Here is a 27,945-nt window from a genome sequence, read left to right as displayed (position 1 = left end):
AAGTAAGGAGTTCACCATTCTCGCGGTTATTAACAGAAATGAACACGTTTTCTGGCATACATATGTATATGTAAACTGATCTAACGCAAGAATGAATAAAGAGAAATGCTTTGAATAAAAAATATACAAGGTCACATATGCGTGATTGTTTTGTATCATACAGTCACTCACAGCTTATTTGATGCAAATAGAATTTTTTTGTAAAGTGTTCTATATTTCTTAAAATTTTGCAAAAAAKAAAAAAACTGAGTATAAATACATCTTATTTGTTTTGTTCTAATTAGTTCCACAACAAAAAATACAAAAACTGTCCAGTCGTTTCATTGTAATACAAAAACAGCCTAAATGATGCAGTTAAAAGTACTACTATTTTTCTTCGCAATTTGCAACAATTGGAAGTTTTTGATTAGTTTACAGATAATTGTTGAAAGAAGTGGATGTAAAGTGATATTTAAATTTACGTAAACTTCAATTTGTTAACCATGAGACCGTGGACATCACTAGAAAAACGAGAGTTTTTGTTGGAGCAGTTTCGTAAAATAGTAAATTTGAGTTCGTCCACAGTTCAGCACATTATTGAACCCTTTGTACGTGAAAATCGTGTGGTAAATAAAGGACGACAGGCTCCAAATAAAATTTTCACGGAGAAAGATTGTAAGTGGTTAGTGCGTCAAGTGAAGAAAAATTCAACAACAAGTGCTCCAAAGTTGACAGAAATGGCCAAAAAAGATTTAGGCAAGAATTGCCATCCCGAAACAGTCCGAAGAGTACTAAAGGAAGCAAATTTAAATGGCAGAAGTGCAAAAAATAGAACTAAGAGATTGCAGTTTGCGCGTGGCCATCTAAATAAGACACCAGCATTTTTGAGGACTGTACTTTTTGCAGATGAGGTTAAGATTAACTTATTTGGACCAGATGGCAGACCTTTTATATGGCGCAAACCTAATACGGAGTTTAGACCTCAAAATTTGCGTGCTACTATAAAACACAGTGACCGCAACGTTATGGTGTGGGCATGTATGTCATCAAATGGGGTCGGAAACTTAACTTTTATTGAAGAAACTGTGAACAAACATATATATTTAAAAGTTCTGCAAGAAAATTTGCTTCAAAGCGCTAGAAAATTGCAAATTGAAGATGACTTTCGCCTTTATCAAGATAACGACCCTAAGCACACGTCACAGATGGTGCAAATGTGGTTAATATATAAATGTCCACACATTGTTGAAACTCCTCCACAATCACCCGACTCGAACGTCATCGAAAATTTGTGGTCTATTTTGAAGACAAATATTAAAAAACATGACATCCAGAACAAAACCGATCTTAAAAAAGCTATAATGGAAGAATGGAACCAAATTAGACCGGAATACACCAAAAAATTGATAGACTCCAAGGCAAATAGACTTCAAGCTGTAATTGATAATAAGGGATACCCTACTAAGTACTAAGGTTTAAAAGTTTATTTAAATTACGAATAAATACTTGTTTTTTTTTTAGTTGCATCCTTTAAGCTGTGACGTGAATTTCCAAATACTATTTATATTTTTTGCATTAAAACTAAATAAATAGAAAATTTTTTTTAAAAATTAAATGAAATAAAATAAATAAGATGTCTGCATACTCTGTTTTTTCATCTTTGCAAAATTTTAAGATATATGGAAGATTTTACAAAAAAATTGTATCTGCATGAAATAAGCTGTGAGTGACTGTATATAAAAATTTTATTTTTTACAAAATTGAGAAAAAGTAGATAAAAAATAGTTTTAAATAAATTAATGTTTCAATCAAATTGTATATATTTCGACTATTTTCTGACTTTGTGACGGGCTTTCCCATCTTAAATGTGCTGGTAGGATATTGGAAGAGGATCCAAAATCTTCATCTAAACGTAAACGTCATCAGACGCACGAAAATACCACTGCATCTGCCTTAAAAAGAATGCCCCCACCCACTATTGACCTTATCAATCTTTCATCCCCTTGTCTTCAAATAGAGAAGGTTTCGTCTGCTCAGGACACATAGAAAACTGTTACTGAACACTGTAAGCGGAAAACTTCTCAAGATCCGCCTTCAAATACCTCCAAGTCTGCTAATAAAATCTTACTTGTAATACCGCGGAAAAAGCTATTTTTATCTCAAGACTTGCTGCGGATACCACAGTCGATGATATAARAAGTTATATCACGTCGAAATTAAAAACGGTGGATACGGACATCCGTAAATTTAATTTCAAATACAACAGGGATATTTCATCGTTTAAGATCGACGTATCCGCTGACAATTTTCAATTGGTACTTGACAACTCATTCTGGCCATCTGGGAATTCGAGCGCAAACGTTATAAGCCCCCTGTACTTATCACTAAAATGGCAAGAAAACCCGCTGATACAAAAAACTAATTAAGAATACTTCCCTGATTATTTATTATCTATATATATGTTAGAGGTCTTAATACAAAACTTACTGATCTGTATTTAAATAGCATTAATTGTAACTTTAAAATCCGTGCTTTCACAGAAACTTGACTAAAGCCCCACGTTTTTGATAATTAAATATTCAGCAGCGAATTCGAAATCTTTAGATATGACCGGCTGAACAGAAAAAGAGGTGGTGTCTTGTTTGCTGTTCATTCTTCAATTCCATCTGAAGAAGTCGATGTTGCGCATGCAGACTTCATAGAATTTGAGTGCATTCGCATTTGCGCTAATAGTGACCATATCTACTTAACTTTATCTTATATACCGCCTCACTCGGACATATCTGTATATATGCAGCATGCTTCATTAATAAATAATGTTTTCTCAATGGCTAATAATACTGATTCCATGATTGTCTTGGGAGATTTTAATTTACGGTACATATCACGGAAATCTATTGATGATYACACCATTCCTATTAGTACTCGCTTATGTTTTAACGAGTTCTTAGATGAAATGTCGGAGTTGGGTCTTAACCAAATTAATTTAATTTCGAACGAGTTTGGTAAGTTCTTAGATCTAGTTTACGTTGACAACGCTTTAATATTCTCCGTTGTCCGATGTGATCCTTTGGTTCGACCAGAGGACTCGTATCATTCTGTTTTGAAAATTAACATCGAAATCATAGCTCATAATAATACACAAGACCTTTGTTTTCGGTTCAACTTTGCGAAAGTTAATTTTAAGAAGATTAGTTACGAACTTTCTAAAGTAACTTGTCCAGATTACAGTGGCAATATTGAATTTGGTGCTTCCCACTTTAGTGTGTTGTTACTCAAAAAATTAGTTCTAATTTATGGTTTTCGAAAGAATTATGTAAATTAAAAAATAGAATATCTCGTTCTTTAAAACTTAAAAAAATGGTTTAGTTGCTACCTATTCGAAATATTCTAAAATGCGTCGACAATTTGCTGAACTTAACAAAATATGTTATAATAATTATATAAATAAAGTAAAAAATAATATTATACGCAATCAAAAATTGTTCTATGGTTTCATCAACTCCAAACGCAGGATTTCTAATTTTCCGTCCGCTATGAAATATAAGTCTAGTATATCTAGTGGTAATCACATCATTTCTAATATATTCGCTGAATTCTTTAGGTCCAATTACTCTCCAAAAAATGCTCCGCATTAGAACAAGTTATGTCCGATTTTTGTCATTAATACACCTACCATTTCCGAAGCAGATGTCTTATATGAGTTAAATATGTTAGAACAATCATATAATTATGGCCCAGATATGATTCCCTCATGCTTTCTAAAGAAATGTGCTAAATATATACACCAACCCCTATCAAAACTATTTAATTCATCTCTTATGCTAGGCTAGGGGTGGATTTAGGTCATCTATTGAAAACTATGGGGAATATGGGGAATAGCAAAGACGTCTGCAATACCTAAACTTTTTGAAGCAATTATAACAGCTGACATAACCTTCCGGATCTCGCCACTTCCAATTCTGTTCTTGTTTTTTATTAATGACATATCATCTGTTGTTAAGTTTTCAAAAGTTTTATTATATGCTGATGATGTAAAATTTTTTAAAACGTATACTTCAAACAGCGAAAGATGTCAGTTGCAAACAGCCTTAAACAACCTAGTTTCTTGGTATGATAGAAATTACATGCCATTGAATCTTAAAAAATTTAAGACGATGTGCTTTTTTTTGTTAAATGTTGGTCTAAAGAATTTAGAGATCCGCTTACCACAAAAATTCTTTTTACATCTTTGGTGAGGCCTATATTAGAGTATGCTTTTCGTGGTATGGAACCCTTGTTATCAAGTTCACTCTGAGAAAATAGAGTCCGTTCAAAAACAATTTTTACTTTTTGCCTTAAATCGTTTGCATTGGGATTCCAGTTTAAATCTTCCCCCTTAGACTAGCCGTTTAAAACTTATAAATCTTCCGGCACTCGCTAGTCGTAGAGAGATGCTTGGTATAATATTTCTGTAAAACTCATGAATGGGTCAGGCCATCTCTCTTATCTGATATTAATTTTAACTTTCCCGTTCTCTCTACCAGGCAGTTTAAACTCTTACTTTTAAAAATTTCTAGAACAAATTTTGAGTTAAATGAACCATTCCGCCGTATATGCCATGATTTCAATTCTCATTCCAGCAATTTTTAATGGTAAAGAGTGAGTCTGTTAGATATTCACTCTTTACCATTAAAAAATTATTTTATCTACTCTTAACATATATAAACTATTTKTAATAGTTTGTTTTCAGTTTCGATATGTTATATTATAAAAAATTGTAATTGAAAACATAGATGTTTACAAAACTATATTTGCGTATTGAGCAATGGAAACATTGTTCAAGTGAAAACAAACAAAGATAGCTGATTTCTGCGTTTTTGCCACGGGCTTAACAGTTCACACATTTTCCTCGATAAGGAAAGAAAATGAAGGAAGGCAGTAGCGTTTTTGACTGGTTCTGATTTTACATTGCGCGCTCATAAGATAAGTCGTATCAGCTGACACGGGCCACGATTCTACGTTTTTGACTGTTTCTGCCACAGTAGACAACCTTTTCGTGGTAGCTTTCTGAGGGGTGAATAGCGGCCATCTTGGATTTTCAGAGGTAGCAACGCAGTGCTGTATATATTGAGGTAGTAAATACTTAGCGAATTTATTCTATTAAATAACAAAAACTGTAAATACTGTTGCTAAATATAGAAGAAAATTATTTATTACTGCCATATATTTATTAATATTTGATTTAAACGCCATAGTTTGTCATGTCTCGCCCATTAAAATATCATTTACTGATAGTCAGATATTCCTTATATAGTAAGTTCTCATTAATAAAATGCAGCCTTGTTCTTAGATTTCTCGGTGGTGAGTTTTCTTCTGAATGTATTAGTTTACAATTAAGAGACAGAAAAAATAAAACGGTTTGTATTCGTAACTTTTTGAAATATTATTACCAATAATTTTAATCTAGAAATAAGAAGAAAGAAGATATTGAGGCATTTGAAGCTGGATTTTTAATACATCGTTCTAATTTTCATCCGTATACTATTTACGATAAAACTGATAGAAACGGTACAATATCTATTTCTTTATAAGTATGTGAAAGCATATAAATGTATACATATAATTATTTTCAGATTATTGAATGTATTGGCATATGTATTTCTCGTATACTCTTTATTCCAACGAAATTAAACGAATTTTATTAACATTATAAATATATATAATAATAATTTATTTTTGAATCTTTAAGTTTTGCATTTTCCATACCACCCCTGAGGTTTGCAATAAGGTGCGTTACCGGYTTTTTTTCGGTTCCTTACACTTATATGGGTTTTAATATAAACTTTATTAATATCACTAATATGTATTCTTATTAAAAACTTCAACATATCTTTCTGTTTAAACTCAATTTCCAATTGATGTTTTCCTATAACGTTAGCCGTTGTCATTCAATTGTCAATTTGTATACATATGTCAAACGACAAATTACCACCCAGGATTGTATCCTACTGCATGCAAAAATTTAGAAATACTTGAAGCGTGTTTAAAAATTGCCCAAAAAAGAGCAACTGATTTAACATTAAATAACAAGTAATATCCCAATAAAATTTAACAGATATTCAAAGTAATTCAATATAATCACTTAAATAACGTAAACAATTGCATTACTTAATATCTTTTAAAGTGTTGATCATCAAAATTTAAAATTTATATGTAGCTCAAGTGCTAACATAACACCCTGATTACCATGAAAGTAGCAAAAAAAGTGTTACACAACACCCTAAGATTTTCTAGAGTTGAGTATATGTATGTAAACAAAGCAAAGGTTTATTACTGTATATACTGAGGTTTCTGCTATCAATCTGTCGAAGCACTGACGCGACAACAAAGCGCCACAACATTGTCTTGTTGGTAGAAAATCCGAGCTGTGCCAAAAGAAACGAACAAACGATCGCCGATTATTACCGCTTCCCTTGCTCTCGCGAGAATTCTTAAATTTTGGAAAGCTAACTTTCTGAATATGTGATAGTTATTTTTGAGAACCGAACTGGTGAAATTTTAGTTTGAATGAGAAAACGAAAATTCCTATGTAAAATGTGTGGGAACCTAAAAAAAAAAATAGTGACCCCTTACAGTTAAGCTATAGCGCCTGGCTTGAGGGAGGATTTTTGTTTGTCAATCACTAACATATAAGGGGGTAAGAGTTGAAAACAAATTAAAAATTTTTAAGGATCCTAATGTACATATGTACATATGTATTTATGTATATATTGTTGTGATAAATTTATAGTATATTATGTAAAAATCAAATTAAATTTTTAAATACTAGTTTTTTACCCGTGGCTTCGCCCGCAGTGGAGCCATTAAATATGTATGAGAGATAAAGGGTAAGGGTATAATAATAGTAATGAGTCAAAATGATAACTAAATTTTATTGCTTGGCTGAGATCAACAATTTTTAAAAATTACTACACCCCCTGTAAATTTCAACACCTTAAAATATGCGTATTGAAATGCAACAAGAAATGTTAAAATATATTTCACCGTAACAAAAATAAATAATTCTGAATTCTAACAATTTAAAAAAATAAAATACAAAGGATTAATAATAGATTAGATTAACAGGATATTTCTGTAATACGCATAAAAGTCCATGCAGGAAACTTTTTTATTTTGAATTTGTTGTCCCGTTGTTAGATTAATAACTGGAATATTAAAATGATATCCAGATTCTCCTTTACTGAAAATTAATGGGTACTGCAAAGCATCATATAATCTATGAGTATCGGCTACACGCTTTAGCGTCTTGTCATGTGCCCGTAGTCCTACGTCACCAGTAACAAAAACAGCAACTTCATTGACCATCGGTGCATTATAACGCCTTTCATATTCTCCTCAAGGAGTTCGATCAGCATGAATGATAACTTTGTAGTTGTCTGAAGGCCATCGCACTTCTAAAAATTTTTACCAAGGCATTGTGACTGTGTAATATTCGTTGAACTTTCAATACCGTTTCTCTTTCTAATCCTTCAATATATTGGCAACGATGATTTACTTCATTTTGTTCATCACCTATAAAGCAAACCTGCAGAAATTTATGCTGATCTCATCTTCTGGAAATAGTGATCCAATTTGATGATATATCAAATCCAAAGGATGTCATTTGAAAGCAAAAGTTATATTTTCTTATTTTACTTATAAATGCCTTTGATTCGTCTGTATCATTTAATAATAATGTTTTCAAAGGCTCTTTTGGTTCACCAAGTAATGGAAGTGAAACTTTACCAYCGGAACAGCCCATTCCAGCAGTTTCATCTTTCCATTTAAAAGCATTGCAGTACTGACATTTTTTATTCATTGAGCCAATAACAATCAAGGGATGATTATGATATTCAATTGAAGGATCATATTGAAACCCAGTACCATTAAATACAGCCCAATCATTACACATGAAATTTCGGCGGCGCGTGATCTGCATGTCTGCATTATGAATTCTTCTCACCTGCGATTGTTCTGGTGTTTCTATCGCTCTTCTAGTTGTCTGCAGTGCAGCTTGTCTTTCTAAACGAACTCGTGCCTGAAGAGGCGTTTCAGCTGCTCTCAAAACTCTTTGTCGCTCTGCTTTTTGTTGTCTTCTCAGCTCTGCGTGAGCAGAAGTTTCTTGATTTCGTGTAATTTTTGCGGCATGGGCCCGCGATGAAATTTTGAATATACCAGATTTTCGCTTCCGAGGCATTTTCTAAAATAATAAATTGACTGCTAACCACAAAAATTACGAATTATCTAAAAAATTTGAATAGTTTTATACTGCATGTAACGACAGAAGAAAATATCAATAAATATAGAAAAATTACAAACAATCGAAACTATGTATATTCAATTGAATTAGATATTATCGTCACCGCCGGTAATGCAGTGGGACGGTGTTACAGTATTCTTGTTTGAAATTTCATTACTGTAGTGCTATATGGCGTTGAACTAGCTAAATTATACGATTTTTTTACAAACAATTTGTTTTTATCTTTCTTAAAATTTTTTTTTAATATAAAGTACTCTATTTTACTTCTAATACCTTCAGGAGTATATGTACAAAGTTTCATGGTGACTTTTAAGTAGTTTTTGCGTGAAAGCGTAACAAACAAACGTACATTCGCATTTATAATATTAGTATGATGCAAGTCCAAATTGACTATAAATATTATTATGCACGCAAAATTATGCTMATATCTTAATTATGGCACAATTCTGATTTCTTTGKCGCCGCTATTTGAACTCACCGTTGGAAAGAGTCCTTCCGATTAAAAAATATATATAGGCACAGCAAACGTTTAGTTTACGAGATATTCGACCTTAAAGTTCAAAAATTCGCAAAATTCGAACATTTCAATAAGCTATTTCACCACATTAAACACACTTTATTTACATTTTTCTCTTCAAATTAATTAAATTACACTATAAACTTTTAAATAAATCCACATTTTACACTTTTAGCAGGTTTTTACCTAACAAATCTTTATTTTAAAAATTGCACTTTACACTCGTTTGAACCTCATTTGTTTACCAAAAATTACGACGAAATGAAGCGCTGCCATGTGATGATTAGGCAATTCGCTGAAACACCTCTTTTTCGCAAAAATCTCTCTATTCATGCATATGGATATTTTCTTTTTTAAATTTGTTAAGCAAATAAGTAATATTATATAATAATATTATATTAACATATGTAAAGGTAATATTACAATATAAGTACAATATGAGTGCATGATAACTAACAAATATAACCACTTTATATTCAAAACTCAAATTTTAAATATAAAAATACATATATGTATCGTCATCTAAAATACAAAACAATGTACAATCAAAAATAAATRGAAATCGCTGACAGATATAAAACTAAATTTTAGCCATTTTATAACGAAAACTCAAATTTTGTTTCAATATATGTAAGTGCATGATAACCAAACACTATAACCACTTTAACCACTTTATAACAAAAACTCAATAATTTTTTTATTTTTAACGCAGAAAGGAGTACTACGCGAAAGTTTTCAGTCACCCGGGGTATTCGCTCGGCCAGGGTTATTTTTTTAGAGCACGGCCAAAGGCCGCCAACGCAAAAGGAGAAGGATAGTATAAAATTGTAATATGTATATAAAAATGTTATATTACAATCATATAAATATTATAATATTATCACACGATTTTACTTATCTGTGTTATTAAATATATGTACATCCAGTGCCGGTTTTAACACTACCAGCGCCCTGGGCAGGATTTCTACGGCAACCCCTCCAACTGCAATTCAAACCCATTCAAAAAAGGGAAAACATTTAATGAAATAACCGTTTATTAAAAGAAATAATTATTTATTATAAAAAATAACCATTTATTACAAAAACACTAATAAAATTTTACTCTTCTGACCTTTCTATCAGAGAGAAAGTTGATGTTTTCAGCAATTTCGTTTTCAATTGACAAAGTTGCTAAGTTTGGCAATCTAGATTGAGAAATTGTTGATCGAAGATAGGTTTTTATCAGCTTCAGCTTTGAAAAGCTATGCTCCCCGCTAGCAACCGTTACAGGTATAGTTAATAATATTCGCAATGCTATCCGTACATTTGGATACAGTTCTTGTAAGTTGCAATCTTTGATGAAATTTAAAACAAAAATGGGAGTAACCACATTTTGATCAGGCAAAAAGGATGTCAGGCTTACAAGTTCATCACACAACATACAAGCATCTATGTCTGATTTAGAGTCTACAGTTAATTTTAATTGAAGATCACTACAGAGCTTGACAAGGTCGGGTTTTTCTGGAATGTGTTTAATACTGTACAAAAAAGACCAAGATTCAGAGTACTCATTTAACAGTTCGAACGTTTTCTGTAGTCTTCCAAGAAATTGCAGCATTTTTTCAACATTTACTTTAGATTTCAGATTTACTTACAATATTTATTTGATAAAGTATGTCATACTAAACAAGCAATGAAACTATGAAGCTAAAATCTTTTAGCTGTTCGGCCAGAGTAGTAGCCTCATGAGACACTTGAACATCAGTTTTCTGACTTTCAAGAGTCAAAGTAATCAAAGTATCATGGATAGTACTAATTTGATAACGGATTGCTTTAACACTACTTAYTCTTGCTTCCCAACGTGTGTCACTGAGCTTTTTTATAGTATACAGTGCCAAGTGATCGGTTAGAATTTTCCATCGATGAACAGAAGCTGAAAACAAAGTGAACAACCTCTGAACGACCCCAAACAAAGTGACTGATCCTACGGATGACTTAGCCTCATCGCATAGTACTAGATTGTAGCTATGACAGCCCCATGGCACATAAACAGCTAAGGGATTTTATGTCGAGAATTCTCCTTTGAACCCCAATATTTTTTCGTTTCATATTCGCCTCGTTGTCATAACCCAGACCTCGAACTATGAGCATGAGCTGTAGGGCGTCTGCTGCGCCCCTTTTGACAGGCGCCCTGGGCGGTACACCGCTATTGTATACATCACATATTATTCATATACTCATATATGTATGTATATGGAAAAGTGTTCACATATTCAATTTTAGCTTAAAAAATCAATTGATAAACGTCAAAACCTACTGAACTCCATTAGCTGTCAAACTTCAGTAGGTTTTGACGTTTAGCAATTGCTCTCTCACTTCCAGTGAGAGAGGAGTTAAACATCTCTTTATCTCTGCTCTAAACTTATCAGCCATAAATTTGATAAGTGATTTTTAAATTACTAAATTTAGCTGCAAAATTACAAAATAAATGTGAAATGTGAGCTTATTACAATACTTAGAGTGTATATTTAAATATACATATAAAAAAACGTTAAAAAATTTAGTGAAACATAGAGAAATAGCATGTGTTCTTAGAGCAATTGTTTGAATTTTTAAACGTGAATATTTAAAAAAATATTAATTATTTTTATATTATTTTTGGATATTCCTCCGCTGGAGAAGCTCCCCTATCCGTACATACCCTATTTCTACGGAAATTCGGTTGTTTAACCCCACCGCCAAAGTAATCGGAATCGTGCCTTATACTATGTTCGGACCGACATTGAAAACACTTTGAAAACACATTTGTATGTTGCGGAATGTAAGTCGTTCGGACCAACAATTTGTGTTTTCGCTGAGTTTTCACTGACAGCTCACAAATTTATTTGCATGTTTACATTTGAGGAACGAAAATGATAAGTTTTGAAATCCTTAAAATTTGCTTATTATTATTACTAAAGATCGTGTTTTTTAGAATTCCTAGAAAGAGATGTTAATTGCGAAAGCATTGCCTTTGATAAGCCAAATAAATATCCTGCTCAACGACAATTCTTCAAGAGAACTATTGGAAAGTCTTACTACTCAGCACCATGCCTTGGCAAAAAAGACAGCCGAGTTAAAGAACATCTAATCGTATTAGATTTAATAAAGGACCTTGGGATGCCGATTAATTCATGTTGGACAAAAGTGTGTATATGTTCCTACTGATGCAAAAGCTTTCAATTATATATTATTAATTCCAGCAACATAAGAATCAGTTTTGGGAACACGATTGCCAACGAAACGGCAACTTTTTTTAAAGAGAACTTTCGCATGGACCGATGTTCGTTTSATAAATTGTCACATAATTTCCGCCCGTTACAAAAAATGGATACAAATTACCGAAAAGCTATTCCTATCGAGAAAAGAGTGGCTATAACATTATTGGCTTTAGGGTCATCTGCAGAGATCGTAGTATCGCCAATATTTTCGGTGTAGGAAAATCAACGGTTTGCGAAATTTTACTGGAATTTTGCACAGAAATACGGAGATTACTGCAACCATCCTATTTTAAAATCTTGCCTCTGAGCAGAGAAAATATAACCGAATTGGTGGCTGGTTTCAAGGTAATTGGATTCCCACAATGCTTAGGAGCAATTGGTAATCCAGTATTCATGCGACAGTATCCATTATTGGGGATTCGGCTTTTCGATTTAGCAAACAACTAATGAAACCGTATCCACATAGCGTAAATCAAAATAATGGTGAGAAGGTATTCAACTGCGCTCTTTCGAAAACACGTAGACTTGCTTTTTAACACCTCAAGGTCTGCTTTCGACGCATCGGAAAAGGAATTGACAACTCTGTAGAGAATGTCAACTCCATAATAAAAGCATGTTGCGTCCTTCACAATTTTTTAAATGATAACGACACGCTAAACGCTAAATGGTTACGCACTTTGGAAGAATTGGAGACTAGACCCAATTAATGGAGAAATGATTCGGACAGCACTTTGTACATATTTTGGTAAGTACATGTGTATACTGTATCACCATGGCTACATTTTACACAATTACATATACATTAAATCAAAGATAAAGTTGTACAGACCAAAGAAAATTTTATTTTATTAATTCGATATATTTTTTTCCATATAAAAACTAATTCATGTCAACGTTAAACATCTTCAAAAAGAAAATACAATCACTTATTTTTTTATTTATTTAAAAATTCAAGTAATCGTTTATTTGTTTCTTTAGAGTCTTTCATAGACTCTTATACCAATTGGGTTTTTTTTATTGTCGTTTTCAACCATTTTTTCTGTGATGTCCATAATTATTTTTGCTGGTTTCATAGGATTCCTGACTTGCTTTCTCGAGCGGTTTTTCAATTTTTTTAATATAAGGCTCTGAAAATGATTCCTTTTTTTTTTAGAATTACTCGGCTTATGCGACCGGTGCCAACTATAAATAATATACTGAATTACAAAACAAATGTTTCATACTTTGAAAACTTTCCTCCACTAAGCTCTCGGCGTTGCAGCTAACGTACGGCAACAGTAGGGCTCTCATTTTCTCGTACAGTGGCCACTGCGAGCGAGAACCGCCAGTTGACCCGACTGCTGTCTTCTCTTTTTTGCAAAAGATAATATTTATGTATATAGGAGAATGGAGTCATGTGTAGAAGTTCACGCAAGTGAGGAAAGTTCTCTGATCGCTATTCACTTGGCAGTGGCCAGAAACGATTCTTTTACATATGACCCAAGCGGTTCACGACTTCCGGTCCTTGACTAAGTATCCCCTGGGTAGCCTAAGAAAACGTTTGAAGGTGAGCTAAAGTGAGAAGGCGAAACATTCCCTGCATAGGGTTGTGTGCTGGGTTTGGCACCCGCCACGTAAAAAACACTACCAATCAAAAACTACTAACAGCCTCATATGAGAGACCCCCCTTTTGATGACAACCATGGAAACCGAAATAAGGACTACGAATTGAGGGCATGCACACAGAATGTACGGCCCCTTAATTGGGAAGGCCCCACTGCCCAACTGGTTGATGTCCTCGTGCAAATGAAGGCTGACATCACCGCCGTCCAAGAAATKCGATGGACGGGATAAAGACAGAGACGAGTAGGTCCTTGTGACATTTACTACAGTGACCATATAAAGGAGCGCAATTTTGGTGTGGGATTCGTGGTGGGAGAGAGACTCCTTCGCCGAGTACTATCATTCACCTCGGTGAATGAACGTCTAGCCACAATCCGCATCAAAGCGAGGTTCTTCAACTTATCGCTGATTTGCGCCCACGCCCCGACGGAAGAGAAAGACGATGTGACCAAAGATGATTTTTATGAGTGCWTGGAACGCACTTATGAGAGCTGCCCCCGCCACGATGTCAAAACGGTACTTGACGACTTCAACGCCAGGATGGGCAAAGAAGGTATCTTTCGCACTACGGTCGGTAAGTTCAGCCTCCACGACGAAATATCCCCAAATGGATTGAGGTTATCTGTAGTACTAGATTCCAGCATAAGAAGATACATCAAGCTACCTGGCTGTCTCCGGATCGAAAAACCACCAATCAGATCGATCATGTTGTGATAAACGGAAGACACGTCTCCAGTGTTTTAGATGTGCGTGCGCTCTGAGGTCCTAACATCGACTCGGATCACTATCTTGTTGCAGCCAAGATTCGCACCCACCTCTGTGCAGCAAAAAACGCACGCCATCAAACACAAGAAAGTTTCGACGTCGAGAAGCTGCAATCACAACAGACAGCCGAGCGATTTTCTACTGGGCTTGCACTCCTGCTCTCTGAGAGCACTCGTCAGCAACTCGGTATAAGGGAACTGTGGGACGAAACCATTGGTTTTCGGAAAGTGCAAAAGAACAGCTGGTACGAGTGCCATGTTGCAGCGGAGAGAAATCAGGCTGCCTACCTCGCAACGTTACGATCGACCACAACATTTTCGGGATGGGGTAGATACCGAGAGTTGAAGAGGGAGGCGAGASGCATTTGCAGACAGAAAAAGGAAGAGGCCGAAATGCGTGAGTACGAGAAGCTTGATAAGCTGGCCGACAGGTTTAATGCTCGAAAATTCTGCAAAAAAACGAAAATCCTCCAAAGGCGATCTAGTCACCGATGTCCAGAGCATACTTAGATTATGGAATGATGAATATTTAACTTGCGTCACATATCTGATGTTAACCCCATTCAACCATGTTCACAATCGGGGGAACAGGTGACAATCTGCCCTTAAGCAGCATTGCCACCGTTTTTCCCTCGATATGTCCACCTCCACACCTACACCCCAAGTATTCATGATCTCTAAACGATCTCCTCCCGCCCGTTCTAACTCAGACCGCGAGCGACCTTCCACCAAAAGAAGAAGGTCGTCCGCATACGTACAACACTTACAGAGTGGCTCGAGCTGCCCAAGCAGAGTGTCCATCATAAGGTTCCAAATATATGGACCGCAGATGGAACCCTGCGGGCAGCCACGAACCACTCCAATCTCCACACTCCCATTCATGCCGACAAGAGAGGCATTTCTGTCCAAAAAATAACTCCGCCAAAGAGTCATTTCCGGACAGCCAAGCTCCTCCAGCCGTTGCACCACTCGATCCCAGCTTAAGTAGTCAAACGCCCCCTTAAAGTCAACAAATATGCCAAAGACATACTTGTTGACATTCTCCCTAACGACATCCTTAACATAAAACCAAGCATCCTCTATACTGCGTCCTTTCCGAAACCCAAACTGCCTATCCGACCATATACCCCGCGTTAGCTCCTAAAGTCGTTCCACCATGACATCCGCTTTCTCGGTGGTGGCCACGATGGCATTTCCACCACAACTCCCGCTCCSTCTCTCGTTACCACTTACGCGCGGCCACGCACGCGAAACCGCTTTCTCAGCGGTGGCCAAGTTGGTACTCACGCCACAACTCTCGCTCCCTACCTTGGTTCCGCCCTCTAGTCGCGCCGACCCCAAACGCGCCTTACTACGCGGTGGAGACCTTACCGCTTCCATCATCTCCCCTCGACACCCGACGTGGAGTCATCCACGACTGTAGGAGCGGCGGAATCTCCGCTTCCAGCGAGGGTCTATTGTGCGTGCTCGCAGTGACACAGCCCACAACCCCAACCAGTGGTCGGATTAAGGCCACTCAATTGGCCGCCGGACGGACAATGTCCCCGTAATGGTCCGGAGTCGACCGATGTGGCGCTGAGCCGAATCGCACCGTGTTCTAAACGGTTCTCTTTCACGACCGTTGGTCCTCACAGGAGTCGCAATCTCCAACGCTGGAAAGACGTTTGCACCCTTTGGGCAATCCTGTCCTGACTCGGAGCGAACTAAACGCCAGATGCTCAGCTCAGAACAACTGGCAGTCCAAACAACACGCAGCTACACTGCAACCATGCGAAGCTTCCGCCAATAACAACAACGTGTATGACCACGTTGCCCGTATAATATAAACTAATACTAAAATTACTTACCGCTATATGCAGTACACAAAAATGCACAAAAATGTGTACCCGTACAAAACACTCGCGGTCACTCACCCACGATCGCACTAACAATTACACCGCCAACGCGCCAGGCAATAACGGTGCCAGCTAAACTGCGTAAACAAACGACCGCACAAAAGGAAATCGCAAAAATTAAAATCCCCGAAAAAAAAACACTTGGTCTATCCGCGTCGACAGTCAACTAACGAATCAGTCCTATCAGTCATAACTTTGAAGTTGTAGATAATTTCGTCTAWYTTGGAACCAGCGTAAACACCACGAACAATGTCAGCCTAGAAATGCCAAAGCGATGAGCTGTAAGAGATATATGACGACATTGACATAGTTCAGCGAATTAAAAGACAGCGCCTACGCTGGCTAGGTCATGTTGTCCGAATGGACGAAAACACTCCAGCTCTGAATGTATTCGACGCTGTACCCGCTGGGGAAAGCAGAGTAAGAGGAAGACCTTCACTCCGTTGGAAGGACCAGGTGGAGAAGGACCTGGCTACGCTTGGAATATCCAATTTTCGCCACATAGCGAAAAGAAGAAGAAGAAGGCGGGCTGTTGTTAACTCGGMTATAATCGCGTAAGCGGTGTCTACGCCAATTAAAAAGAACGTCTTCTTCCTCTCTATTTTTCCTTAATTTTATTTAATTACCTTTATCTCTGTGAAAGATTGTGCATTTTAGATTTGATTTCACTCGCCGCAAAATGTAGAGCTTGTTGCTGCAACTCCATTGTCATTTCCTCCACTATGTGGTTAACTTTTCTTGGCCCGCGAAAAGCATACATTTTATTCTGCCACAATTCAATCAGTAGGGCTTCACCCCTATCATTCCAACCATTTCTTTTTTGTATTTTTGTTTTTTAATATTAATTACAAATACAAACTGACAACTGTATATGGAATGTAAACAAATATCACGTGAAAATTTAGGGTCGGCAAAATATCAATTGAACTAGAGCAGGCACCGATTATAATGAGTTTAATGTAAGTTTGCAAGTAGTTTTCAGCGAAAACTGTGTTTTGGTTTGACAGATTTTACATGGACGAAAAGGTTTTCGTTGTCGGCATGCATACATATATTTATGTCTATTCATATTCTTGAGTATGTGAGAGAGCTGTATTTGTACATATTTTCGCTGTTAAAAATGGAATATCAAAGAACTTATTTTTCTTCAATATTCCCTGATTGAGCTGATTGGCATACATGCTATGGCATCATATGTCCTACATATGTATATTATTTCTCTTCATATTCACTGGAGTATGTGAGAGAACTGTGAATTCTGTGGTTGTGAGATGAATTCCTTACCTCAATTCTAACAAATGTTCGTTATCGAACCTGCACCTTCTCTAAGTCATTGTATAAACCTACAAGTAACAAATCCTATCATTTTCACCCATACATACACAGGCGAAAGCTGATAGAATGACAGAAATTACATTAACCTTCCTATACCCGCGCAAAATGTTTTAACACCTATACCCGCGCACGGTGTGACAGACCGTGACTTTGACTCCTCTTACCTGGTTATTTTTCTATAAAACCGTTTATATTTTTTTTATTTTATAGGAAATATAGGATGTAATAAAACGGAAAATAGCAATTGTTAACATAAATTATTTATTACTTTAATGACTATCAATCTTTCCAAAACAGCCTAAAAAAAAATATTTACGAAAAACTGTTTCGTCGGTCTCACAGACATGTGCGCGGGTATAGGAAGGTTAAGAATGTAATATAATGAGGGAAGACTCAGGGCACAAGCCCGGGCAGTTCGTTAGGATTTCCTAAATATTCTACTACTAAAACGGCCAAATGGCTTAGAAAAGGCACGAGTGTGTTGCCGTGTTATGCTATCCAATTTATTATTTTAAGTACGTCTTTGTTAAATTTTCAAATGTATTTCGATTATTAAAATTCATAAAGATTAAATTTATCAAAATATTTGTAAATATTTTCTATTTTATTAAAAATATTTGAGGAATATATATATTTTTGTTTAAATTATTACAAATAGTTTTGTTTAGTATTATATATATTATATGGGTGACAATAAAAATATCGGTAACGCGCCCTTATTGCAAAGTATTTTTTTATTTTTAAGTCCTTTTATTTGAACCACTGTGCCGAAAAATCAACTATTTCGATCAGGTGATCTCAGCTGTTGACGACCATATGATTATTTTGTTACTTGTATATTTCTACAATGTTTTAAGTTCTCTGCCTGCTCATTCTCTATGCTTCAAGTTCTCTGCCTTCTCCATGTTTTAGGTTTAAGGAAAGTTGCACACAGTGATATGGAGCATCTCGACAGGCAAACATTTATTGTATACTCAATGTATTGCTATGCATATTGCCTGTGCTTATGGAATACTAATTGGTATGTAATATATTGAAAATAATGAACTGTCACTTTGGCAGCTTGACAGATCTGTTTACATTTCTATGAATATTTCGAAGAGGCAACACATCCCATTTACACATATACCGACGGCAGATACATTTCGGTAGTATTAAATTTAGTAGACCGAGTATTAATACGGTTGTGTTCATTAACTTCTACATCTTGAAACTCCCACAGCCACAAGAAGGAGTTTCCATAACCTCGTACTCTGATGATTGCAAGATATTGACGTCGGGATCGATGGCACGTGTTCAAAAGTAAACAGCGACCTCTTCGACCTTTCTCGTTTTCTTACTGCACCGAACCTAACACTTCCCCCCACCAAGTCTGACTTACGTCTCTTCAACACCAGAAGCAGCTAGACTGCACAAAGCTATGGCCAAGGGGAAGACGAACACAGAATTAGCTATCAAAAGGAGGAGAGAGCTACGGCACTGTCGAAAAGCACAAGCCGTCTCGCATGGACTGGGTAGTCGCAAGGAAACTATTTACTGCGAACGCAGCCAGGTGGGCTATGGCCTCGTTCGCCAAATTTAAGTCTCCGGGAGCGGACGGCATCTTTCCGGCGCTCCTGCAACAAGTTGAGTAGTTTCTACTGCCATACCTTGTATAGCTGATGAGAGATAGCCTGGCGCTGGCGTATATCCCTGAACCATGGAGGACAGCAAAGGTGACCTTTCTACCGAAGGTGGGAAGGAAGGACTACTCAATCCTTTAAACTGATCAGTCTAATTTCCTTCCTGCTAAAGTGTATGGAAAAAATCTTGGTCCATTAAATATGATTGAGGCCTCTTATAACTGCACGCCTGCATGCGAATCAGCAGCAGATACAGAGTTCGCTGGATACCAGGGAAGTGACGTTATGCGCCTTCCTAGATTCCTTGGCATGGAAGGTGCCTTTGACAACACGTCTCACGGGAGTGTGGCAAGGGCACTGGAGAAAAGAAATGTGGCACCTAGAGTGTGCTATCCCCCCTGTTGTGGAGCCTAGTCGTGGACGAACTAATTGTGCTGCTAACAAATAATGGAATCCGCTGCCAAGGATATGCGGACGACATTGTTATCATAGCCAGAGCTACATTTGAGAGTACTCTCTACGATATCGTACAAAGTTGACTAGGCCTCGCCAAGGGTTGGTGTAACAGAGTTGGACTAAACATCAACTTCTTGAAGACGACCAAGAAACCTAACACTCGAAGGCAGAGAGACAGACTTGATGAATATGGTCAATACCTGGGTCTCACTTTGGATTCCACGCTGAAATGGAAGCAGCGTGCTGACCTGACCATGGTCAAAGCCACAAAGGCATTGATGTGTGCAATCGACTGTATGATAAATCCTGKKGTGTAAACCAAAGATTATCAAATGGTTGCAAACAATGATAGTGTGACTAATTATTTCTTATGGAGCGTCTGGGCTCCGTCAGGAGCTATACGCACCTGCCCGACAGCGGCACTTGAGGCTTTGCCGGAGCTCACCCCGCTACACCTAGTAATTGGTTCAAGTCGCCAAGGACACAATTGCTTCAAAGAAACTGGCAAAGGTAAAGTAATCTCGTCCCAACGTATGGAAGAGCTAAGTGGCGTCATACCACTGGCTCTCCTTCCAAGGGACAGCATCACCAAAAAGGTGAACTTCACTAAAAAGTTTAAGATCAGCCTCAGCAGCAAGTCCGAATGGAGCGACTCCGCTCTCGAGCTGCTACTCAGGGATAGCACAATCAGATGGTACACAGACTCGGTGCAGGGGTCGCAGGACCACGTGCAAGACTCTTCATACCTATGGATAGGTTTCCGAGCATATTCCAAGCAGAGCTATTTGCTATAAGTCGGTGCGTAGAGTTAAACCCCTAACGCGGCTATCGCAACGAACGTATAGCTATACTAAGCGCACTCAAAGCGATTTCGCCATACGAGATAAAATCACTTTTGGTGCAGGAGTGTATAGAACGGCTGAATAGCCTGGCAGCATGCAACCAAGTGCACCTTATTTGGGTGCCAGGTCACAAAGGCATCGCCGGAAACGAACTGGCCGATGAGCTTGCCCGCTCGGCAACATTCACCAACAAACTCAAGAAGCACTTATTCAACATGGGCCTAACCTCTTGTGCAAATTGCAGGTTCTGCGACTTGGAGTCTGAAACTCCAGGAAACCTGCTAATGGATTGCACAGAAGGCTATAGACGCAGGATTAAGGCCCTTGGATCCATGTTTCCAAATAGGGATTACATCGCCTCATTAGCATCTAGCAGTATATTGGMATTCATCAATTTGCTGGGGCTAGTTGAGACCTTGTGAGATAGGAGAGGGCACAATAGACCCTGGAACGCGGTGCAATCCTCACTCATTTATCTAATCTAATTTAGGTGTGACTTTTGACAGTCTATGCTCCTTCACTCCTCATACGACCGCGATTGTTGCCAAGGTACAGACCCGCAACAAGATCTTCAAATCGGTAGCCGGCAGCACATTGGGAAAAGACAAAGAAACGTTGTTGGTAACATACAAGTCAATAGGCCTCAATTAGACCGCACCAATATGGTCGCCTGGATGCAGTGGTCCACAGATTAGGAAACTTCAGACCTGGCAGAACACTGCAATCCGGAATACGCCAGGATTACTCTTGATGTCTCTTATCGAACATCTACATAGTGAGACGCTTATGCTCCCAGGTAAGGAGCATAATGAACTCCTCTCAAAGCAGTTCCTGCTAAGATTTTTTCGAAGATATCAACCTTGCAGCCACCTGCTTGGAGCGGAACCGCCTCTTAGGAATATTAGGAGGTCTTTCCTTAACTACGTCGATGATATCGAACAATACGTCGACCGGACATCGGACGCAACTAACTCCCGCCAGGTACTGACCACCCTTCGCAGTGGAGCCATCAACACCTTCACCGACTCCCTTCCCGTATAGTAAATATTCAATATCCCGTGGGGGATGGAGCTGGCGGAACAGATTGACAATTCGACATTCTGTGCAATGAATGCCGAAGCCCCCACCAAAGTTATGGGCACTTGTAGTAGCTCGCCCGATATTACAATCGCTAGTGGTGGTCTGATAAATRGCATAACCTGGCGACCYATGCYAAYTCTCGCATCAGACCATCTGCCCATAATTATCTCGATCGAGAAACCTGCGTTCGTTCGTTAACTTTAACAAAGCTAACTGGGTCGGCTTCACAGAATTTACTGAGAGCACCTTCAATGCGGCGAACGTCAATTCCGCAAGGTGATCGCAGCAGCTACCGCTCGCTTCATCCCAGCGGGAATAATAGCGGAAATCTGACCCAGCCGTTTTAGCTAACGAGCGCTACAGCTTACGCCATGCCGATCTCGGAGATCCAAGAATAAGGGATCTCAATTTGGAGATTCCACGTATGGTAAACAATTATAAGCGGACGAAATGAGTAGATCACCTGAAGTCCTGTAACCTCTCCACCGGTGTGAGTAAGCCTTGGGCTATTGTCAAAGCTTTGTCTAACCCGAAGAGTCCCGACGACCGAGTTGAAGTTCATTTCTATGGTCATGCCTCTTCGGACCCGAAGAAGTGTGCGGGCTATTTTAGCTGGCAGTTTACACTGCACCCTTCAGTAGACAAAGACAAACGATGTGTTAACCGACGGCTGCGCAAAATGCCAAAYGACGGCGCGCCACTTACTTTCACCGATGAGGAGGTTCAGGGTGTCATCAACAAAGCTAAATCTTCCAAATCCATTGACCCTGATGGAATCAACATGCTAATGCTAAAGCATCTAGGCTCGACGGGAGTAAGATATCTCACCAAGGTTCTCAATCTCTCGCTGACCACTCTTCAAATACCCGATGTGTGGAARGTMGGAAGAGTGGTYCCACTACTGAAACCTGGGAAACCCGCCAACAAMGGGGAATCTTATCGTCCGATAACTCTCCTCTCCCCAGTAGTGAAGACACTTGAAGCCTTGTTACTCCCGACCTTCACTCACCACCTGAGTCTAGCCAGCCACCAGCATGGATTCCGTAAAATGCACAGTACCAACACAGCACTTAGCGTCAAAACGCTCAGATAGTTCGTGTCCTCAACCAGAAACCACCCTGTGAGAGAASGATCCTCGTAGCGTTGGACCTGTCAAAAGCTTTTGCCACGGTCAACCACACAACGCTACTGCAGGACATTGAAAAAACCACGCTTCCTTCAGGGCTCAAGAGGTGGACCATGAACTATGTGCACGGTCGATATTGACGTCGGGCAATGGAATCGATGGTATGTGTTCGAAGGTAAACAACTACCTCTCCGACCTTTCTCGTTTCCTCACTGCACCACAAATCCAACAGCGACCATATTCACGAACTGGACGAAGGAGTATAGACTGGAACTTAATATTGAAGTCGACGGCGTCAAAATTCCGACTATCAATAACAATAAGATTTTAGGTGTCACCTTCGACAGTCAATGCTACTTCTCTCCACATRCGACCGTGATTATCGCAAGGGTACAGAGCCGCAACAAAATTCTCAAGTCGCTAGCCGGTAGCACATGGGGAAAAGACAAAGAAACGTTGTTGGCAACTTACAAGGCAATCGRCCGGCCGGTCCTTAACTATGCAGCACCCATATGGTCGCCTGGATGCMGTGGCACGCAGATGAGGAAACTACAGACCTGCCAGAATACTGCACTCCGGACCACGACGGGATGCCGTTTGATGTCTGCCATAGAACACCTCCGCAGTGAGACGCTTATGCTTATGCTCCCAGTAGAAATCATCCTTCACCAGTGATCCTTGCGCAACTTCGCTGTGGATGTGGTAACAGATTAAACTCCTACTTATCGAGAATAGATTCTGACATACCCAMCGTATGTCCTGCATGCAACGAGTCTCAGCATGACACTGACCACCTCTTTGCATGCCCAAACAACCCCACCCATCTAACACCCTTTTCCCTTTGGTCCGACCGCGTCGAAAGAGCACGTTTGCTGGTCCTCCCGTTAGATGACATCGACGACAACACTGATAACCCTCACCATCCTAACGGGGACTGATAACAACAACAACTCCCTTACCGTGAATAACGTTCCTGGAGTTAAATTACCACCCATCGCAGACAAAGAGATCGAGTTGCAGCGACAAAAGCGAGTGACCCTTGCTCAGCTTCGTTCTGGATACTGTTGCAGGTTAAACTTCTACTTGTGCAAAATAGACCCCGATATATCCAATATACGGCCACCCACCCCTCTCAAACACCTCTTTTTTATTTTCCACATCAATTTTATTCATCGATATAAAAATTTAAACAGTTCAAGAGCTTAAAACATGCGCTACATCTGCTCGAATCTACCTACCCAACGCCTTTTTGCAAGTGATTATGTTATGATCACAAATGCAATTTGGCATACATTACAGATTTGGCAAAGGCAATAGATTTGACAGTTAGTATGCCATAAACTTTAGCCTGTCCAGATAAAGTCTTATCCTGGTATGATGTGTGGAACACAATGCTAGCGACAGACTGCAGCAGCACGACAGTGAACTGAAAATGGCGTTGTGAATCCTACTACAAGAACGTTTGTGAGAGGGCAGCAACATAACAATGGCCGGCATGTACACAAAACAACTCAGTTGTCCCTTTTGCAAGTACACAATTTCGTTGTGGCCATACTAGTACTTTGCACTTTAATGAAATTTTAATATTTTGTTCAAAGTGAAATTTCTAAGCAACAAATAAGTAAATAGGTAAATTTATGTGTTTTGAATTATCAATTGTTATTATAAATGATGAAACAGAGCTATTTTATGCTTTTATTTGTAAAATAACGTCAGCTTTGAGTAATTTTACATTATACATACATTATATATTAGTGGCATCACCACTCTTCCTCATCTCTCTATCTTCCATTCTACTGTCAACTCTACTGTCGTCCTACTGTCGTTGGCAAATATAGGATTAAATTGAAGTTAGCGAGAACGTCAACTGTCGGCCGTCCGTTCCGTCGGTAAGAACGTGTGTATTTTAACATTTGACAGATGTCGTTTGCAGTCTATCGCGAGCATTGTATTCCACACATGATTTGTCAAGCAAAGCAAGAAAGGTGTATGTGAATGGGTCATTACTCCATCGATAGATTTCCCAATTTGGAATGTATAGTTCGGCGATTGGATTAAGTAAGTTGTTTTCTATTGTATTCCAATTGTATTCTATAACTTTTTAATTCATTAAAGATTTTCGAAAGCTTTGTAAAATGGCTGGTGCTAAATTAGAAGCAGTTCCAAGTGTAGATATTGAGGAAGGAGTCTTTAAATATGTATTAATAAAAGTGTACGGAAATGATGATTCTCTAAATAAAAATATTGTAAGGGGATATGCGGACTGTCAGTGGCATTGTAAGATTTGAAATACTTGGACTTTCGTGTATGGATAAAAAGGCTGCAATTTAGAATAGCATCCACGGATTTCGGGGTTAAAATGGGTATGTTCGAATAGAGGAGGTCCTCCAGATCAAGAATATATATATGTACATATAGTTGCCGCTGACTTATGGTTTTTGAGATATTTGCATTTAAAGTTCAAAAAATCAACTATTTAAAATGCGTGTTTTTCCGATTCATAATGCATTTTACACTTATATTTTATATCCACTAACACTACACTAATTTATTTCTCATCACTTATTTTATATTAAATAGTGAAAAAATAATTTTAATTCCATATCTAACTTTAGTTAAAACCCATTTATTCATAAAATAAGAAGTGGTTGTATACAATCAAAAAATTAGTGTTACCACATTTTTTAATGGAGTAAAAATAAGAAAGAAGAAAGATTATGACGTCATAACTAAGTGCATTAAATGTGTGATGAGCACGATTCCGATTACTTTGTCGGAGGGGTAAAAAAACATAATTTCCGTATAAATGGGGTATGTACGGATAGGGGAGGTTCTCCAGAGGAGGAATGGCTGGGATTTCGTGGGTAAAATGGGTATCACTGGAAAGGTGACGTTCTCCAGATCACGAAAATATATAACTATATATATATAGTTGCCGCCGACTTATAGTTTTAAAGATATTTGCATTTAAAGCCAAAAAATTACAACTATTAAATTGATAATGTGTATATTGTGAATAACTTTTTCACTTATATTATGCACTTTTCACTTACTAACACTCCACAATAACGTTTTTGTATATTAATTTTTGTAATATTTATTGCAAATAAAACTTTATTTTAATTATTTTGTTTCAGTTAAGTTCACTGCATTTGCACAAGCCTAGGGTTGCATACTAGCAAAAAAATTGTCAACAAAAGAAAATAAGCGAAAACTTTATACCCCAAATACATAAATGGAAAACTCCGGGTGTTCAGAGTTCTTTGGCGTAGAACTTCTTTCTGTACTAGCGGCCTTCGGTGGCGCTTTAAAAAAAAAATAAGCCTGACCGATCCAACACCGGGGTGTTGAGAGTTTTTTCGCGTAGAACTCCTTTCTGAAACTTTTTTTCTGCCATACAAAAAATTGCTAAATATTTTTGGAGTTTTCCATTTATGTATTTGGGGTATAAAGTTTTTGCTTATTTTCTTTCGTTGACAACTAGGTAGATATGGCAATACCATTTTTTTGGGAAGTACGCAACCCTAATCTCGAGCAAATGCAGTGAATTTAACTAAAACAAATATTTAAATTAAAGCTTTATTTGCAATAAATATTAAAAAAATTAATATACTCTAAACATTATAGTGAAGTGTTAGTAAGTGAAAAGTGCATAATATAAATGATCAATTTAAGTGTTGAATTTTTGAATTTTAAATGCAAATATCTTTAAAACTATAAGTCAGCGGCAACTATATATATATATTTTCGTGATCTGGAGAACGTCACCTTTCCAGTGACACACATTTTATCCACGAAATCCGGGGATGCAATTCTAAATTTTACCCGGAGGAATATCCAAAAACAATATAACTAATATTTTATAAAATATTCACGTATAAAAATTCAAAAATTTACACTAAAACCACAAGTTATTTCTTTATGTATCACTAAATTTTTCACTTTTTATACTCTCGCAACAAAGTTGCTAAGGCCGAGTATTATAGTTTTTTTCACATAACGGTTGTTTGTAAGTTCTAAAACTAAAAGAATCAGATATAGGGTCATATATACCAAAGTGATCAGGGTGACGAGTAGAGTTGAAATCCGGATGTCTATCCGTCCGTCCGTGCAGGCTGCAACTTGAGTGAAAATTGAGATATCATTATGAAACTTGGTATACGTATTTCTTGGCTCCATAAGAAGGTTAAGTTCGAGGATGGGCAAAATCGGCTCACTGCCACGCCCACAAAATGGCGAAAACCGAAAACCTACAAAGTGTCATAACTAAGCCATAAATAAAGATATTGAAGTGAAATTTGGCACAAAGGATTGCATTAGGGAGGGTCATATTTGGACGTAATTTTATTTGGAAAAGTGGGTGTAACCCCGCCTCCTAATCGGATAATAACCACGTCAGAACGTCAGAAACACTAAATTTTACGGAAGAAATGGCAGAAGGAAGCTGCACCAAGGCTTTTTTTAAATTGAAAATATCCTTGGCGTCGCCCACTTATGGACCAAAAACCATATCTCAGGAACTACTCAACCGATTTCAAGTGAATTTTGGTACAAAGGATCGCATTAGGGAGGGTCATATTTGGACGTAATTTTTTTGGAATAGTGGGCGTGGCCCCGCCCCCTACTAAGTTTTTTGTACATATCTCGGAAACTACTATAGCTATGTCAACCAAACTCTAGAATCGTTTCCTTCAGGCATTTCCATATACAGTTAAAAAATGGAAGGCATCGAATAATAACCGCGCCCACTTAACAGTGTGTTAACCGACTAACAAAAAACGTCAGAGACACTAAATTTTACGCAAGAAATGGCAGAAGGAAGCTGCACCCAGGCTTTTGTTAAAAATTGAAAATGGGAGTGGCGTCGCCCACTTATGGACCAAAAACCATATTTCAGGATCTACTGGACCGGTTCCAATGAAATTCGGTATATAATATTTTCTTAACACCATGATGACATGTAAAAATGGGTGAAATCGGTTCATAACCACGTCTTCTTCCAATATAAGTCTATTTTGAATTCCATCTGATGCCTTCTCTGTATAATATTATATATACTTAGGAATCAATGATGATAGCGGAATAAAACTTTACACAAGTACGGTATTTGAGCTGTGGTATCCCTTGCGGAAAAATTGTCGTGATCGGACTATAACTTTTCAAGGTCTCTGATATCGAACACGAAGAACTCAGTGCCTAACCTAGAA

At 37.8% G+C, this 27,945-nt stretch overlaps 1 protein-coding gene across 2 annotated transcripts in view; it reads left to right on the top strand.

Moving 5' to 3' along the window:
• The first annotated feature begins 24,585 nt into the window (after window positions 1-24,585).
• The window catches only part of LOC108974275 (sex-regulated protein janus-A-like), a 9,472-nt gene continuing 6,112 nt past the window's right edge, over window positions 24,586-27,945 (top strand). Inside the window, exons 1-2 of one of the 2 annotated variants that reach the window (XM_018941982.1) lie at window positions 24,586-24,796; window positions 24,854-25,015. In XM_018941982.1, the coding sequence (XP_018797527.1) occupies window positions 24,772-24,796; window positions 24,854-25,015 (187 nt within the window). In that variant the 5' untranslated portion in view covers window positions 24,586-24,771. The remainder of the gene's footprint in view (window positions 24,797-24,853; window positions 25,016-27,945) is intronic. The other variant, XM_018941983.1, reaches the window with a different exon arrangement.

The sequence above is a fragment of the Bactrocera latifrons genome, unplaced genomic scaffold (assembly GCF_001853355.1).
Source record: "Bactrocera latifrons isolate USDA-ARS-PBARC rearing strain unplaced genomic scaffold, ASM185335v1 scaffold_541, whole genome shotgun sequence".
NCBI lineage: Eukaryota > Metazoa > Arthropoda > Insecta > Diptera > Tephritidae > Bactrocera > Bactrocera latifrons.
The sequence above is the reverse complement of the archived record's forward strand: the minus strand, read 5'-3'. Positions and strand labels throughout refer to the sequence as shown.